General features: G+C 52.5%; 1 protein-coding gene across 2 annotated transcripts in view; it reads left to right on the forward strand.

The window, feature by feature from the left end:
* The window catches only part of ITGA3 (integrin subunit alpha 3), a 30402-nt gene extending 18318 nt beyond the window's left edge, over positions 1-12084 (forward strand). The window contains exons 13-26 of one of the 2 annotated variants that reach the window (XM_004282630.4): positions 173-322; positions 414-511; positions 810-957; positions 1231-1305; positions 1916-1995; positions 2105-2182; positions 3243-3345; positions 3452-3634; positions 3815-3937; positions 4677-4790; positions 5748-5846; positions 9345-9470; positions 9831-9972; positions 10727-12084. In XM_004282630.4, coding sequence (XP_004282678.1) covers positions 173-322; positions 414-511; positions 810-957; positions 1231-1305; positions 1916-1995; positions 2105-2182; positions 3243-3345; positions 3452-3634; positions 3815-3937; positions 4677-4790; positions 5748-5846; positions 9345-9470; positions 9831-9941 — 1488 coding nt within the window. In that variant the 3' untranslated portion in view covers positions 9942-9972; positions 10727-12084. Of the gene's footprint in view, positions 1-172; positions 323-413; positions 512-809; positions 958-1230; positions 1306-1915; positions 1996-2104; positions 2183-3242; positions 3346-3451; positions 3635-3814; positions 3938-4676; positions 4791-5747; positions 5847-5955; positions 6046-9344; positions 9471-9830; positions 9973-10726 lie in introns of those variants that run through there. The other variant, XM_033411108.2, reaches the window with a different exon arrangement.
* Positions 12085-14372: the final 2288 nt, after the last annotated feature.

Genomic DNA, 14372 nt, shown 5'->3' on the forward strand with positions numbered 1-14372 from the left:
GTGGGGTCAATTTGGTGACCAGACAGGAGGGGGTTCAGCCTTACAGGGTGTTTTCAGGGTTGAGGCGGGGTGGGGGCCTTCAGCTCCTCCCTAGGGATTTAGGATGGTGTGAGGATTCAACTTGGTTTGGAGGGCAGTGCAGAGCTGGGTTCAGCGCACCTTCCTTTCCCAGGACAACGTCCGTGACAAACTCCGACCCATCATCATCTCCATGAACTACTCTTTACCTTTGCGGATGCCTGAGCGCCCCCGACTGGGGCTTCGGTCCCTGGACGCCTACCCGGTCCTCAACCAGGCGCAGGCTCTGGAGAACCACACGGAGGTGGGTGGGGCCGAAGGACAGGGACCCGGAGAGCTGTGGGGCCAGAGGGCGCTGTGAGTGGTGGGCCCTCCACGCCTCCGACCACCCCCAGGTCCAGTTCCAGAAGGAGTGCGGGCCGGACAACAAGTGCGACAGCAACTTGCAGATGCAGGCGGCCTTCGTGTCTGAGCTGGGGCAGCGGCTGAGCAGGTGCGCTCTGGACCGCGGGGATTGGCCAAGGGTGGGGCGGACTTCACTGGCTTTGGGGAATTGAGGGGCGGGGCCCTATTGGTCTGGAAGAGGGGAGAGAACTGGTAAGATCTGAGGGGAGGCGTCTCAGAGAGAGGCGAATCGGAGAGGAGGGACCTTAATTAGCGGGGTGGGAGCTGTTCAGACTGGCCTTCCCTGGCCAGAAAAGGGGCTTTCTTCTGGGGGGCGGGGCCTAACAGCTCTGGGGCGGGCCCGGGGGCGGGGCTTTGGGCTCAGCCCGGGGCTCCTCCCCTCTCAGGCTCCCATACAGTAGAGACTTCCGAAAACTGCTGCTGAGCATCAACTTGACCAACACCCCAAGCCGGGAGCGGGCTGGGGAAGACGCCCACGAGGCGCTGCTCACCTTGGCGGTGCCTCCCGCCCTGCTGCTGTCCTCAGTGCGCCCCGTGAGTGCCTTCCGCCCCCTCGGAGCCCAATCACGTCTTCACCACGTATATGCATCCTTCATACATGTCATGTACATGTGTTGTCATTTGCCATGTGTTCCCCGCCCCCCCCAACTACTCTAGGCTGGGCTTCCTCAGGTGCCTGCAGTGTCTCTGCTGCTAGGGGAACACATGGGTTCTCAGGCCTCTAGGGCTTCAGGCCCTGTACCACAGGAGAGGGGCTGGACAAGCCCTAGTCTGACCACCCAGACCTGATTTGTCTTCTTTCTTCAGCCTGGAGCTTGCCAAGCCAACGAGACCATGACCATTGTTTGCGAGCTGGGGAACCCCTTCAAACGGAACCAGAGGGTGAGCGCCGACCACACCCTCCCAACCCTGTGGGTCCCAGGCTACTCCTCTGATGAGTTCCTTATCTTCACTCTGCCTGCCTGCTTCCCAGGCTTCCTTGAAGCAAAGAGCCAGAGTGGAGGAGGGGGGGATACAGTAGGGGGTGGGGAGAGACCCAGAGACAGAAAAATGGGGCCACTAGGGAGCTATGCACAAAGCCAGAGCAGGTGGAGGTGAGGAAAGCGATTTTGCTGAGCACCTACTATGTGCCAGGCCCTGACCCCAAGGCTGTGCTTCTTTTATATGATATAATTCTCACAACCTTCTGAGGAGGTAGGTGCTGATTTACAGAAAGGAAACATGGGCTTATATAGTTTCAGTGATTGCTCAAGGTCATGTGGCTCAAAAGTAGCAGAGATATTACTAACAGAAGAGAATGGGAAAAGGGAAACAGAAGGGGCTAGGAAGGTGGAAAAGTGGAGACAGGTGGCAGTGGGAGACTGCACCCTGAATGGGAGGAGGAGGCCAGAGAACCAACTCCTTAGCGTAGCATTCAGCCCCTCGCTTCCCCATGGCATCACCCCTGCCTGGCCCCAAATGCCCCTCTCTGCCTCCCTCACCCTCATGGCAGATGGAGCTGCTCATTGCCTTCGAGGTCATTGGGGTGACCCTGCACACAAGGGAACTCCAGGCACAGCTGCAGCTCTCCACGTGAGTGACCTCGAGAAGCCAGGCTATGTCGGGGTTGAGATGTCCTGGGCCCCCCCACCCCAGCCTTAGCTGACACATTCCTCCCCTACCCTCCCCATTCTTTCCCCAGGTCAAGTCACCAGGATGACCTGTGGCCCATAACCCTGACTCTGCTGGTGGACTACACACTCCAGGCCTCGCTCAGCATGTGGGTACCACTCCCCCCAACCCCAGCCTGCTGGGCCTGAGCTAGGGTCTCCCCTCCCTAAGGTGTCTCTCAAGCTCCTCTGAGACACCTCTCCTGGCTTGGTATCCTTAGGCCAAGACATAACAACATCACTATCATTATTGTTACTATTATTATTATTCTCCTTGCAAAGCAGGTAGCAGTGGAGGAATCAGAAACTCTGGGGCTAAGGTGTTGGTGTGGCCCTGCCATTTCATGAGAGCTTGTTGTGCTAAGGATTTTTTTTTTTTTTAAACATCTTTATTGGAGTATAATTGCTTTACAATGGTGTGTTAGTTTAGGCTTTATAACAAAGTGAATCAGCTATACATATACCTATATCTCCATATCTTTTCCCTCTTGCGTCTCCCTCCCTCCCACCCTCCCTATCCCACCCCTCTAGGTGGACACAAAGCACAGAGCTGATCTCCCTGTGCTATGCGGCTGCTTCCCACTAGCTATCTATTTTACGTTTGGTAGTGTATATATGTCCATGCCACTCTCTCACTTTGTCCCAGCTTACCCTTCCCCCTCCTCGTGTCCTCAGGTCCATTCTCTAGTAGTTCTGTGTCTTTATGCCAGTCTTGCCCCTAGGTTCTTCATGACCATTTTTTTTTAATTTTAAATTCCATATATATGTGTTAGCATACAGTAGTTGTTTTTCTCTTTCTGACTTACTTCCCTCTGTATAACAGACTCTAGGGGAAGCAACCTAAGTGTCCATCAACAGATGAATGGATAAAGAAGATGTGGCATGTATATACAATGCTAAGGATTTTATATACATCATCTCATTGTCTTCTCACAACAGCCCCATTATATAGTGACCCTGCTTAACAGATTAACCCCACTTTACAGATGAAGAAACTGAGGCTCAGAGAGGATAAATAACTTGTTTGAGGCCATACACCTAGTAAATGCTAGAGCTGGGGTTTATCTCAGGTCTGCCTGATATCAGAGGAGTTGTAGCTAACCTTGGTGCCCCCGCCCCCGCAAGGGCCCCTCCCATCCCCTGTGACTCCAGCATCTTTCTTACCCCTAGGGTGAGTCACCGGCTACAAAGCTTCTTTGGGGGGACAGTGATGGGTGAGTCTGGCATGAAAACTGTGGAGGATGTGGGAAGCCCCCTCAAGTATGAGTTCCAGGTAAGGGGACCTCTGGGTCCAGGGTCTGAGGGTGTGAGGGTGGGGGTTGGTGAGATGGAGGTGGTTTTCCAGGAGACAGTAGCCATGACACCCCTTGTACCCGCAGGTGGGCCCAGTGGGGGAAGGGCTGGCTGCCCTTGGTGCCCTGATCCTGGGGCTGGAGTGGCCATATGAAGTCAGCAATGGCAAGTGGCTGCTATACCCCACGGAGATCACGGTCCACGGCAATGGGTCCTGGCACTGCCGGCCACCTGGAGACCTCGTCAACCCTCTCAACCTCACTCTCTCTGTAAGGACACCAGGGGAAGCCTTCACTTGCATCTCATTTCCTTTGCAAGCTGCAGGGCAGAAAGGCCGGCGTCTTCCTCTCCCTCCCCTCCTACATCTCTGGGGCCTGCCCCTCCACCTGCCCTTTCCTCCTCTCCTCACCTTTGGTCCTCCCTCCAGCAAATCACCTCTTCCCCCTCAGGTTCCTGGGGACAGGCCGCCATCTCCACAACGCAGGCGGCGACAACTGGACCCCGGGGGAGGCCAGGGCCCCCTGCCGGTCACTCTGGCTGCTGCCAAAAAAGCCAAGTCTGAGATCCAGCTGGTGAGTGACGGGGCAAGGTTGGAGGGGATTGCGCCCGCCCATCACAGGGTGGGTGGGCACCTGGGGGCACACGAAGCAAGGGAGATAGGTGCTACGCCCCAGGAGAACCCAGTCTGATGAGGTGATGTGGCCCCTGCCTTCAGGAGCCTCCAGTCGGGGGGAGGGACTCATCTCCTGCCCTCAGAGGGACCCTGCTGCCCTTGCCTTGCGTTGGGGAGCAGCCAGGACAGTGGACTGAAGGAAGAAATACTGATTCTGTTCCCAGGAGCCCCAACCTGTTGGGAGTGATATAGATGCTCAAAGCTTTGATCATTAGGGCTGGGAATGGGGAGAGGCAAGGTGAAGACAGGGTGCAGGGCGCCCTCTGTCAGAAGGGAGAAGGGAGCAGGCCTGGGCAGCAAGTTGAAGTCTAGCTGGGTGGAGAGGGAGAAGTGGCCTTCCAGGTAGAGGGAGCCGGCAGGAACAAAGGCTCAGCGTGGGAAGGCATTGGAAAGGTGGCGTTTGGGATTGGGCCCCATTTACACGAACAAGGATCAGATTTCCCGTTCCCCCTGTCGCTGGCATCTACGTATGCCTGGCCCAAAGAATGTGCCTTAAACACGTAAGTGCAGTGTGCATGAGTGAAGGGATTAGGGCAGGCCCCTTCAGGTCAGCCATGGGTGGGACAAAGCCAGGGGCGAAGCCTGGAGAATCTAGAGACCCAGACTGTCTCGTGTTCTGTGTTCCCTGCCCACCTCAGAGCTGTGGCGGTGACCACACCCGCTGTGTGTGGCTGGAGTGCCGGATTCCTGATGCCCCCGTCATCACCAACGTGACAGTGCAGGCACGAGTGTGGAACAGCACCTTCATCGAGGTCAGTGCTGGGGTCTGGAGGTCTCCACTGCCACCCCTCCGGGCAGGGAGAGCAACAGGAAGAGGATGAGGCCAGGGTGCATGTGTGTGCCCGAGTGTGTGTCAGTGACTGCCTGGAGATTGATACCTGCTGGGCTGTGCACCTGTTGCTGTGTGCTGTGTCAGTGTTAGTCTGTGCATCTGCGTGTGGGATATGACATAAGTTTGTCTCTAGCCAAGATGACCGTCTCTCACATGTTCATTATTCTGTCACGTGTCCATTGCTTTCCCACCTCCCTGCTTTAGTCCGTGCTGTTCCTTCCCCCGGGATGCCAGCTCGCCTCTGTTATCTCTGCATGTAAACTTCTGTTCAGGCTTCACAGTCTCCCTCAAGAGACCACCAGCGAGGTCTTTTCTGACTTTTCCAGCTGAAAATGACCTCTCCCCTCTGGACACGCACAGAACTTTCTCAGAAACCACGCGTGCCACTCACCATGCTCTGCTCTGGGTTGCAGTGCCAGCCATCTTGTGCCACCTAGACCAAACTTTTTCTGTAAATGACTAGATTAAACGTCTTTTCAGCTCTGTGGGCCACGTGCTCTCTGTTGCAACTACTCAATTCTGCACAGTAGCACGAAGCTGCCGCAGACAATACATAGATGAATGGGCGTGTCTGTGTGCCAGAAATACTTTATTTACAAAGGCAGGTCATGGGCCAGATTTAGCCCACAGGCCGGACCTAGACGGTGACCTTCATTGTCTCTGCTGTCCCCAGCATCCAGCACAGGACCTGACGCACGGATGAATGAATGACGTGTGTTCGTGTGTGGAGGAGAGGCCTGGTGTCAGGTCCTTTTGGGTGCTGCTTAAGGATGGGGGGATGGTGTCCTGGGGGTTGTTGTTGACCCTGAGGGAGGGTCAGGAGAGAGGCTCAGAGGGGCTTCAGCTGCTTCTTTTGACCCATCCTTCCCCCCTCCAGGATTACAAAGACTTTGACCGAGTCAGGGTAGCCAGCTGGGCCACCCTGTTCCTCCGAACCAGCGTCCCCACCATCAACATGGAGAACAAGACGGTGCGGGTGAGTGACCGTGCTAGGAGACAGCAGTGCCTGGCCAGGGCATGGGAGAACAGGGCATCTTTCCAGAGCATGTTCGCACGCTTTAGCTATGTGGTCTCAATCTCGGCAGCACGTTGGAATCCTCTGGAGGACTTCTGGTGTCTGGACTACACCCCTGATCAATGAAATCTGAGTCTGTGGAGGTGGGACCCCAGTGTTGGTATGTTAAAAAGTGCCCCCCAGTGATTCTACCGTGCAGCCAGGGTTGAGAACCTCTGCGTGAGCTCATTTGATCTGCACGACATCTCTGTGAAGATGTGCCATCTCCGTGGAAACTTGAAAAGAAAGTTCCCAAACTTGATTCTGAGTTACATATGGAAGAATAAATATGACAAAATCCCTAATAATTTGTTATGAAAGGGATATAAGTGGAGATATGAAGGGGAGAGGTATAGGAGGTGAATGAAGTTTTGGTTAAATACATTATGATACATTTCCTAAAATGAATTAAGGTAGTATAGGAAGGGCCAGAAAGATCAATGGAACAGGATAGAAATTGACTTTATTATACAGATGGCATTTTTAATCAGGAGAAAAAGGTAAACAAGTAGTATTGGGAGAACACATTTGGAAAGTAAAGGCAAACCCCTGCCTCACACCGTAAACAAAAACACATTTGAGTTAGATTAAATATTTAAATATCGGAAATAAAATCTATTATACCAGAAGAAAATTCAGGAAATAATTTAATAATCTTTAATTATGGAAAAAGGGAGTTATTTTATTAAACCCAGAAGTCACAAAGGAAAAATTTGACAAATTAGACTATATGAAATTTTATTTTATTTTTTAAATTTTTATTGGAGTATAGTTGATTTACAATGTTGTATTAGTTTCAGGTGTACAGTAAAATGAATCAGTTATAAGAGACTATGAAATTTTAAATCTGTGTACAGCAAAAGAGTAAGGAAACTAAAAAGGCAAATATATATATATATATATATATATATATATATATATGTATATGTTTTTTTTTGTTTTTTTTGTTTTTGCGGTACGCGGGCCTCTCACTGTTGTGGCCTCTCCTGTTGTGGAGCACAGGCTCCAGACGCGCAGGCTCAGCGGCCATGGCTCATGGGCCCAGCCGCTCCGTGGCATGTGGGATCTTCCCGGACCGGGGCACGAACCCATGTCCCCTGCATCAGCAGGCGGACTCCCAACCACTGCGCCACCACGGAAGCCCAACATATTTTTAATACATAAAGATAAAGGGTGGCATAGAGATAAACAGGCAGTGTACATAGAGTGAAATACCAAGGTTCAATTCAATAGTAAAGAAATAAAAATAATAGCAATAAGATTTTTTTCTTATCATATTAGAAAATATTAAAAAGAATAATGCTGTCCGGTGCTGATGAGGTAGAAGGAAATGCTATTGATTGGAATATAAATTGATGGATTCTTTTTGGAGATGAATTTATCAATATCTATTAAATTTTAATTGCACATTTCCTTTGATCCTGCACATGATAATATATCTTAAGGAGCTAATAGGACAAGTTTGCAAACATAAATATATGGGGATATTTTTATAGCATTGTTTATAATGGCATAAGATTGGAAACAATCTAAATGTCTTTCAGTAGGAGATTGGTTCAATAAATTATGGTACATTTCCTACAATGACTATGCAGTCATCAGAAGAGATTAGGTTGATCTTTATTAATTGACATCGAAAGATAATGAAAAAGGTCGCAGAAGAGTGCATAGAGTACACACAGATCCCATTTATGTGGAAGAAAATATATATATGTTTAACACATACATTTAAAAATATGGAAAGAGGACTTCCCTGGCGGTCCAGTGGTTAAGACTCCACGCTTCCAATGCAGGGGGCGCAGGTTCAATCCCTGGTCGGGGAACTAAGATCCCACATGTTGCACAGCACGGCAAAAAAAAAAAAAAAAAAAAAAAAAAAATATATATATATATATATATGGAAAGAGATTCAACAAAATGTTGAAGATAGCTTTTGCTATGGAGTAAAATTACTAGGAACCTTTAATTTTCTTCATGTCATCTTTTAAAAAAAATAATCAAAATAACTTTTTGTTGTTGTTTTTTGTTTTTTTGGTTTTTTTGGTGGTACGCGGGCCTCTCACTGTTGTGGCCTTTCCCGCTGTGGAGCACAGGCTCCGGACGCGCAGGCTCAGCGGCCATGACTCACGGGCCCAGCCGTTCTGCGGCATGTGGGATCTTCCCGGACCGGGGCACGAACCCGTGTACCCTATATAGGCAGGCGGACTCTCAACCACTGCGCCACCAGGGAAGACCCCTAAATAACTTTTTAAGAAATAATAATGTAGCATCAGAAAAAATATTTTTCCATATATAAATGTATATTTAAAATATATGAAATAACTTCATATTATAAAACATATATATTATATATATATATCTTCATTGTAGAGGAAGAAAAAGTTGTACTGTATGCTATGCACTCTTTGTTTTTTTGTAAATATTTATGGAGTGTTGCTGTGTACCAGCTATTGCTCAAAGCAGTTTCCTCATATTAAACACATTTAATCCTCTCCAGCAACCTGTGATGATGTAGGTATTATTAGCATAATCCCCATTTTATAGATGAACAACAGAGAGGTTAAGTGACTTGCCCAAGGTCACACAACTAGTGAATAACACAGCTAGGGCTTGAACCCAGGTAGTCTGGCTCCAGAACCCATGCTTTTGGTTTTACTTTTGGTTCTCTACTGGATTATGAGGTAGGCATTATGATCCCCTTATCAGAGAGCATGAAATGGAGATTCAGAGAGGTGAAATTATTTGTCCAAGGTTCCACAGCTTGTGAAGGATGGAGCTGGTACCCAAGCCCAGATGTGTGGGTCACAAACGCAGACTACAGGCTGCCTCCCAGATCTGAGGCTGCTCCTGTGGAGAAAGGGGAGGATGGAGGAATCTGTGGCTGTCAGTGGGCGGGCAGGGGCTTTTCCAGTCCCTGAGTGCCCCCTACTGGCAGTAGATCAAAAAGCAGGGTCCTGCGCAGATGTACTAGAGAATGGACTTGAGGACGCTGGGAGGGGGAAGGGTAAGCTGTGACAAAGTGAGAGAGCGGCATGGACATATGTACACTACCAAATGTAAAACAGATAGCTAGTGGGAAGCAGCCGCATAGCACAGGGAGATCAGCTCGGTGCTTTGTGACCACCTAGTGGGGTGGGATAGGGAGGGCGGGAGGGAGGGAGACGCAAGAGGGAAGAGATATGGGGATATATGTATATGTATACCTGATTCACTTTGTTATAAAGCAGAAACTAACACACCACTGTAAAGCAATTATCGTCCAATAAAGATGTTTAAAATAAATACATAAATAAAAAATTAAAAATAAATATGTGCAACTAAAAAAAAAAAAAGCAGGGTCCTGGGTCCAGCTGGAACAGGAGGGATGAGCTCGGGGCCTGAGGGCATGGATACAGGCTGAGCCCCTTCTCGCCCCTCCAGTTCTCCGTGGACATCGACTCCGAGCTGGTGGAGGAGCTGCCGGCCGAGATCGAGCTGTGGCTGGTGCTCGTGGCTGTGAGCGCCGGGCTGCTGCTGCTCGGGCTCATCATCCTGCTGCTGTGGAAGGTGAGGACACCCAGCCCGCCACTGGGGCGCCCGCTCTGGGACCTCCTGCCAGCAGACCCTCCCCAACTCTCCCTTCATCTCAGTCCTCACTTCCATCTCCCCCCCCGTCCCCCAAGTCCCCCCTACCTCTTCGCAGCTCCCAGTCGCACCCCCTGCCCCATCCTCATCTCACCCAGGATGCTCCTGCCTGGGTTAATGGGGGGACCTGCAAGCCAGAAAGGGGAACCAGGAGCTCTGGCTCCTGCTACATCACCAAGCTGGGGCTGGGACCCAGGCATCCGGGCCCCCGTTCATGAGTGCTGCTGGCAAGGACCCCCCAACCCCCCCTGATGGCCCCTCCCCACCTCCTCCCCTCCGCAGTGCGGCTTCTTCAAGCGAGCCCGCACTCGGGCCCTGTATGAAGCTAAGAGGCAGAAGGCGGAGATGAAGAGCCAGCCATCAGAGACAGAGAGGCTGACGGACGACTACTGAGGGGGGCAGCCCCCCACCCCTGGTCCACTGGGTAACGCGGCCTCCGGGCCCCTTCCCCCAAGCCCCCAGCTGGCTGGGGCCTCTGACTCTGTTCTGTCTGCTCCTCTTCCTTTTTGGGCCCTCTCTGCACGTCACTCTGTCCCCAGCACCACCACAAAGAACAGGCCACTCTGTCGGCCTCCTTCTCCGCACCCTGGGAGAGCTCGGGGTGTCTGCTCTCACCAGCCTCCCCACTGAGCCCCTCAAGGACTTGGGACCCCCAGAGGGAACCATAAAACCCTCCCTGTGCCCCCTCTGCTTTCTGGGGATCGGGAAAGGGTCAAGGCCAAGGCCAGGCTTCATCTTTGTAGGCCACAAGACGAACTTCAGAGTGATTCCACACCCCATCCCCACCTCTAGAGAGGGAGGGCACTAGTAGAGTCCTTCTTCTGGGAGCCAGCCCTCTTCCTCTTGGGAGTCCCCTGGGGTGACAAACTGACCCCTCCCGACACTGTGGTCAGGGTAGATCACCACCCCTCCCAGCCATTCCGTCAGCAGTCTCAGCGACTGCCCCTCTGTCTCCATCTGCCTCTCCCTCTCCTCTCTGCCTTCCTCAACTCCTCCTTCCTCTGGGGCCTGGGATGGGGAACCTTGTCCTCCCCGTCTCAGCGCAGGGAGATGGCATTGTGTTTGGGTAGGGGTCCTGGCTCTGAGGACCTCCGGGTGGGGAAGGAAGGGGCTGGGCACATCTTCCCACTGGCGCAAAAGCTGGATGCTAAGGGCCTTTCTCTTCTCCCCTTCTCCAGTGTGACTTCTTTAAGCGGACCCGCTATTACCGGATCATGCCCAAGTACCACGGGGTGCGGATCCGGGAGGAGGAGCGCTACCCACCTCCAGGGAGCACCCTGCCCACCAAGAAGCACTGGGTGACCAGCTGGCAGACTCGCGACCGATACTACTGACATCCTCCCTGATCCCACCCCTGCTCCCCTAGTGTCCCCTTCTTCTATTTATCATAAGTTATGCCCTGACGGTCCACAGGGGCTACTGCCTTTGGCTGGCACCAGCAGGCTCGGGCACACACACCTGTTCAAGTGTATGCACGTGCCCTCCAGCCATGGCCTTCTCCCCGAAGGAGGGCTGGGGCCGTGGAACCTGCATTGCTGAGCACTGCAGCCCTGTGCCCTGGACACATATGAGCACATATGGGTCCTACTGCTTGTGGACTGTGCTTGTGCGCCCCAGATGGTGCATGGACATGCGTGTCCCAGCCTCTACCTGTGCCGTAACCACGCCAAAGGGCCTCCACCAGAGCCAGGAGGAAGAGGCCCCCAATGTGGTGACACCTCCTCTGTCACACTGGACCCATCGTGCGCCACAGTCACTGGACTGACTCTGTCCTCAAGATGAAAACTACTGACAGGCCCCCGGTGCAGCTCCCGATACCCACGCCAGAGAGTCGGAGCCTGCCTAAGGTTGTCCAAGGGGGTGTTCACAGGACCTGGCATGCTCAGACCCAAGAGCAGAAGGAACTAGAAGGAAGGTCCCCAGGATGGCTTTCTTTCATGAATCGTTGTGAAACCTCTGTCCTCAGCCATGGCCATTCCATGCACTAGCAGGAAATTCAGCCCTAAGAAACAAAGATGGACACAGTGCTAGGCAGCCAGGACACACTGTGCTGGGACTGCCCTGGGAGCACAATGGAATCCTCAACAGAAGAGGGGACTGGTCCTGGGCCAGGGAGATGTTGGAAGGATACAGAGCAGATACCACCTTTCAGCCACATTACCATCCTGGCCTGGAGGGACCCCCGCAAGATCACAGAGGGAGCGACACTTGAATGTAGAACGGGGGGGAGCCCCATGATACCACATCAGCCAGACCCCCCTCTGCCCCCCCGACCGTGGGCTGGAGACCTAGAAGTGAAGGTCTTGGCTGTCCTTGGCTTTCAGAGCCAGGTTAGCTCTGCCTTCTCCCCTGTGGCCCATTCCAGAAGTTGAGGCTGGTTCCAGAAAACCTCTCCTGACCCCTGCCTATTGGCAGGCCCCCTCCCCAACCCCTGCCCACTTCCATGGTACTGTAGCAGGGGAGCTCCCTCCCCCTCCTCGTGCCTTCTTTGTATATAGGCTTCTCACGGCAGCCAGTAAAGAGCTCCCAGTTTGTACACACTGCTTCTGCCTCCGTCCACCCCCGCGCCTCACCAACGCCATTCGGTCTGACGGATCATGCTACCTAGCCGACCCCCAGGTGGACAAAGCCAGGTGCAGGGCTCACAGAGGTTGGGAGGGTGAAGCTCTATGGCGGAGACACCTGCTCCTGTTCTCAGGGGTGTCCCAGTCTAAGGGATGGTCATGGTCACATATCTGAGATCCAGAACATGAGATCAATGAAAAAGACCCGAGTAGACTGGATGGAACCCAAAATGGCTTCTTGGTGGTGAGTGTGCCAGGCCTGGGGCAGAGGTGGTAGAGGGCAGGGTCTGGAAGAAGCAGGAAGCCACTGTGCTGTAGAAGCAGGTGGTCCCGGGGAATGGTGGGGCGAGGCTGGGTGCACAGGTGGAGAGCCGAGAGCCCTCGGCGGGCGGCTAAATTCAGACAAGAACCTGCTTTACTGCCTCAGTTCCCCCACAACCAGCCCTAGGCCCCATGATGAGTCGAGCAAAAGGTGGACCAGTGACCCAAGCCCGGAAAAACTGAAAGGTCATAGTATCCACGTCCTAGCCTCTGGGCGGGAGTACCTGGAGCCCTAGTCAGCGGCAGCTGCTCCAGACGTGCTGCTGTCCTGAGTCCACAGCCACAGTCCACAGCGGGTCAAGCTCTCGCTGCCTCCTCTGCGCTAAGGTTGTCCTAAATCGTGGCACAGGTCCTTCTGTTAATTGTCCCTAAGGCGGTGACCTTTGGCAAGAAAGAAGGCCGGAAATTACCACCCAGAGAAGCCTAGAGGCAGATCTTCAATTCAGCTACTCAGAGCCCTCAGACCCAGCCGCTGTCTCGGGCTCCTCCTGACGTGTCTGCCTTCCTGTGCCAGCTGTCTGCCCTCCCCACTCTCTACCAGAGCCCACCCCCTCACTTTCTGTGCTGGGATTTGTCACTGATTGACAGTGAAATGTCCAATTCCTCCAGGAAAACCCCAGCCCCTACCCAGAGCTCTCAACCAGTAACTGGAGACCTCAGTTTGTTTTCCAGAATCTGGGTCATTCACTGGGCCAGGAATAATACACGTGTAGGCTGTCAAAGCCCAGCTCAGGTTGAGCAGAGTTCCGTGCAGTTCGGTCCAGTCCTCTGCAACCACTTCCTGCTGAAGAAAGAAGTGGGATCTCCACATCCCTCTGGCCAGCTTCACGGGCCCAGCCCCCCACCTCCTGTGAGCACCTGTTTGGATATGAACACACTGTCTGTCTCACACACACGGTTGTGAGAATAAGTAGTCATTTTCCAGGACTGGTGCAGCTACCCTTTCATGAAAGAAACATACTGGCAGAGATGCAGCAATGTCCGCTTTATAGAAAAGGACCCTTTCTAATGCCAAGCTTCTTGAGCACCTTGGAGCTGCAGCACCTCCGAACAGTCTCAGAAGAGGGTCTTGGCTTTTATATCACTAAAAGAATCCATAAGGTAATGTTCTTCTCTGGTCACAGGGCTGGATTGCGTTTCCTGGGCCCTCCTGGTTGGATGAGGCCACGTGAGGCCATTCCGGCTGATGAGTTGTCAGCCAGAGGGAAGGGGATCAATTCTGGGCTGAGACAGTTCATTGCTGGGGGTGCCTCTCCCAGTTCTGCTTCTCCTAACTCTGCTGCTGTGGAAGCCTGTGTTGAGATAAAGCTTTGTCAGGCCTTGACAGCCCCCCACCAACCCACCTTGTACATTTAGTGGGAAATTTGGGAATTTGGGGGGTTTTGTTACCTCCCATCACCTAACCTAGCTGGACTGATACACCACACCACACCACGCCCATCACCACCCTTCAGCCATCTCTGCAGGAGGAATTTAATCCAAGCTCAGAACCTCATTACGGAAGTCCAGCTCGAAGGGGACGATCATGGGAAATCTCTCTCTGTCGCTTACATGTAGCCTCAGAGGTCATGGCCTTTTCCTTGTTACTTTAGTTTTGATAATAATAGTAATAGCTGCTATTTATTAATTATTTACTGTGTGCCAGGCATAGGGCTAGGCTTTTCACATATAGTATTTCATACACTCTTCTGGGCAACTTGAAGACTGCACTCACCAACGTTGTCAATGACCTAATGGCTAGCCTGAGGGATGTTCAGTGGTCCTCCCTGATACCTCTGTGGCCTGTCTTCCCAGTGACCCCAACTTCTTTTTTCTCCTTCTTTTCCGTTCAATGTGCTGGGTGCTGGGCCTGGTGCTGGAGACAGTGGTGAATAAGACCAAGACAGCCCTGCCCTCGTGGAGCTTAAAGTCTAGTTGGGGAGACGGATGAGTCAGCAGA

Source organism: Orcinus orca, chromosome 19, assembly GCF_937001465.1.
Source record: "Orcinus orca chromosome 19, mOrcOrc1.1, whole genome shotgun sequence".
Taxonomy (NCBI): Eukaryota; Metazoa; Chordata; class Mammalia; order Artiodactyla; family Delphinidae; genus Orcinus; species Orcinus orca.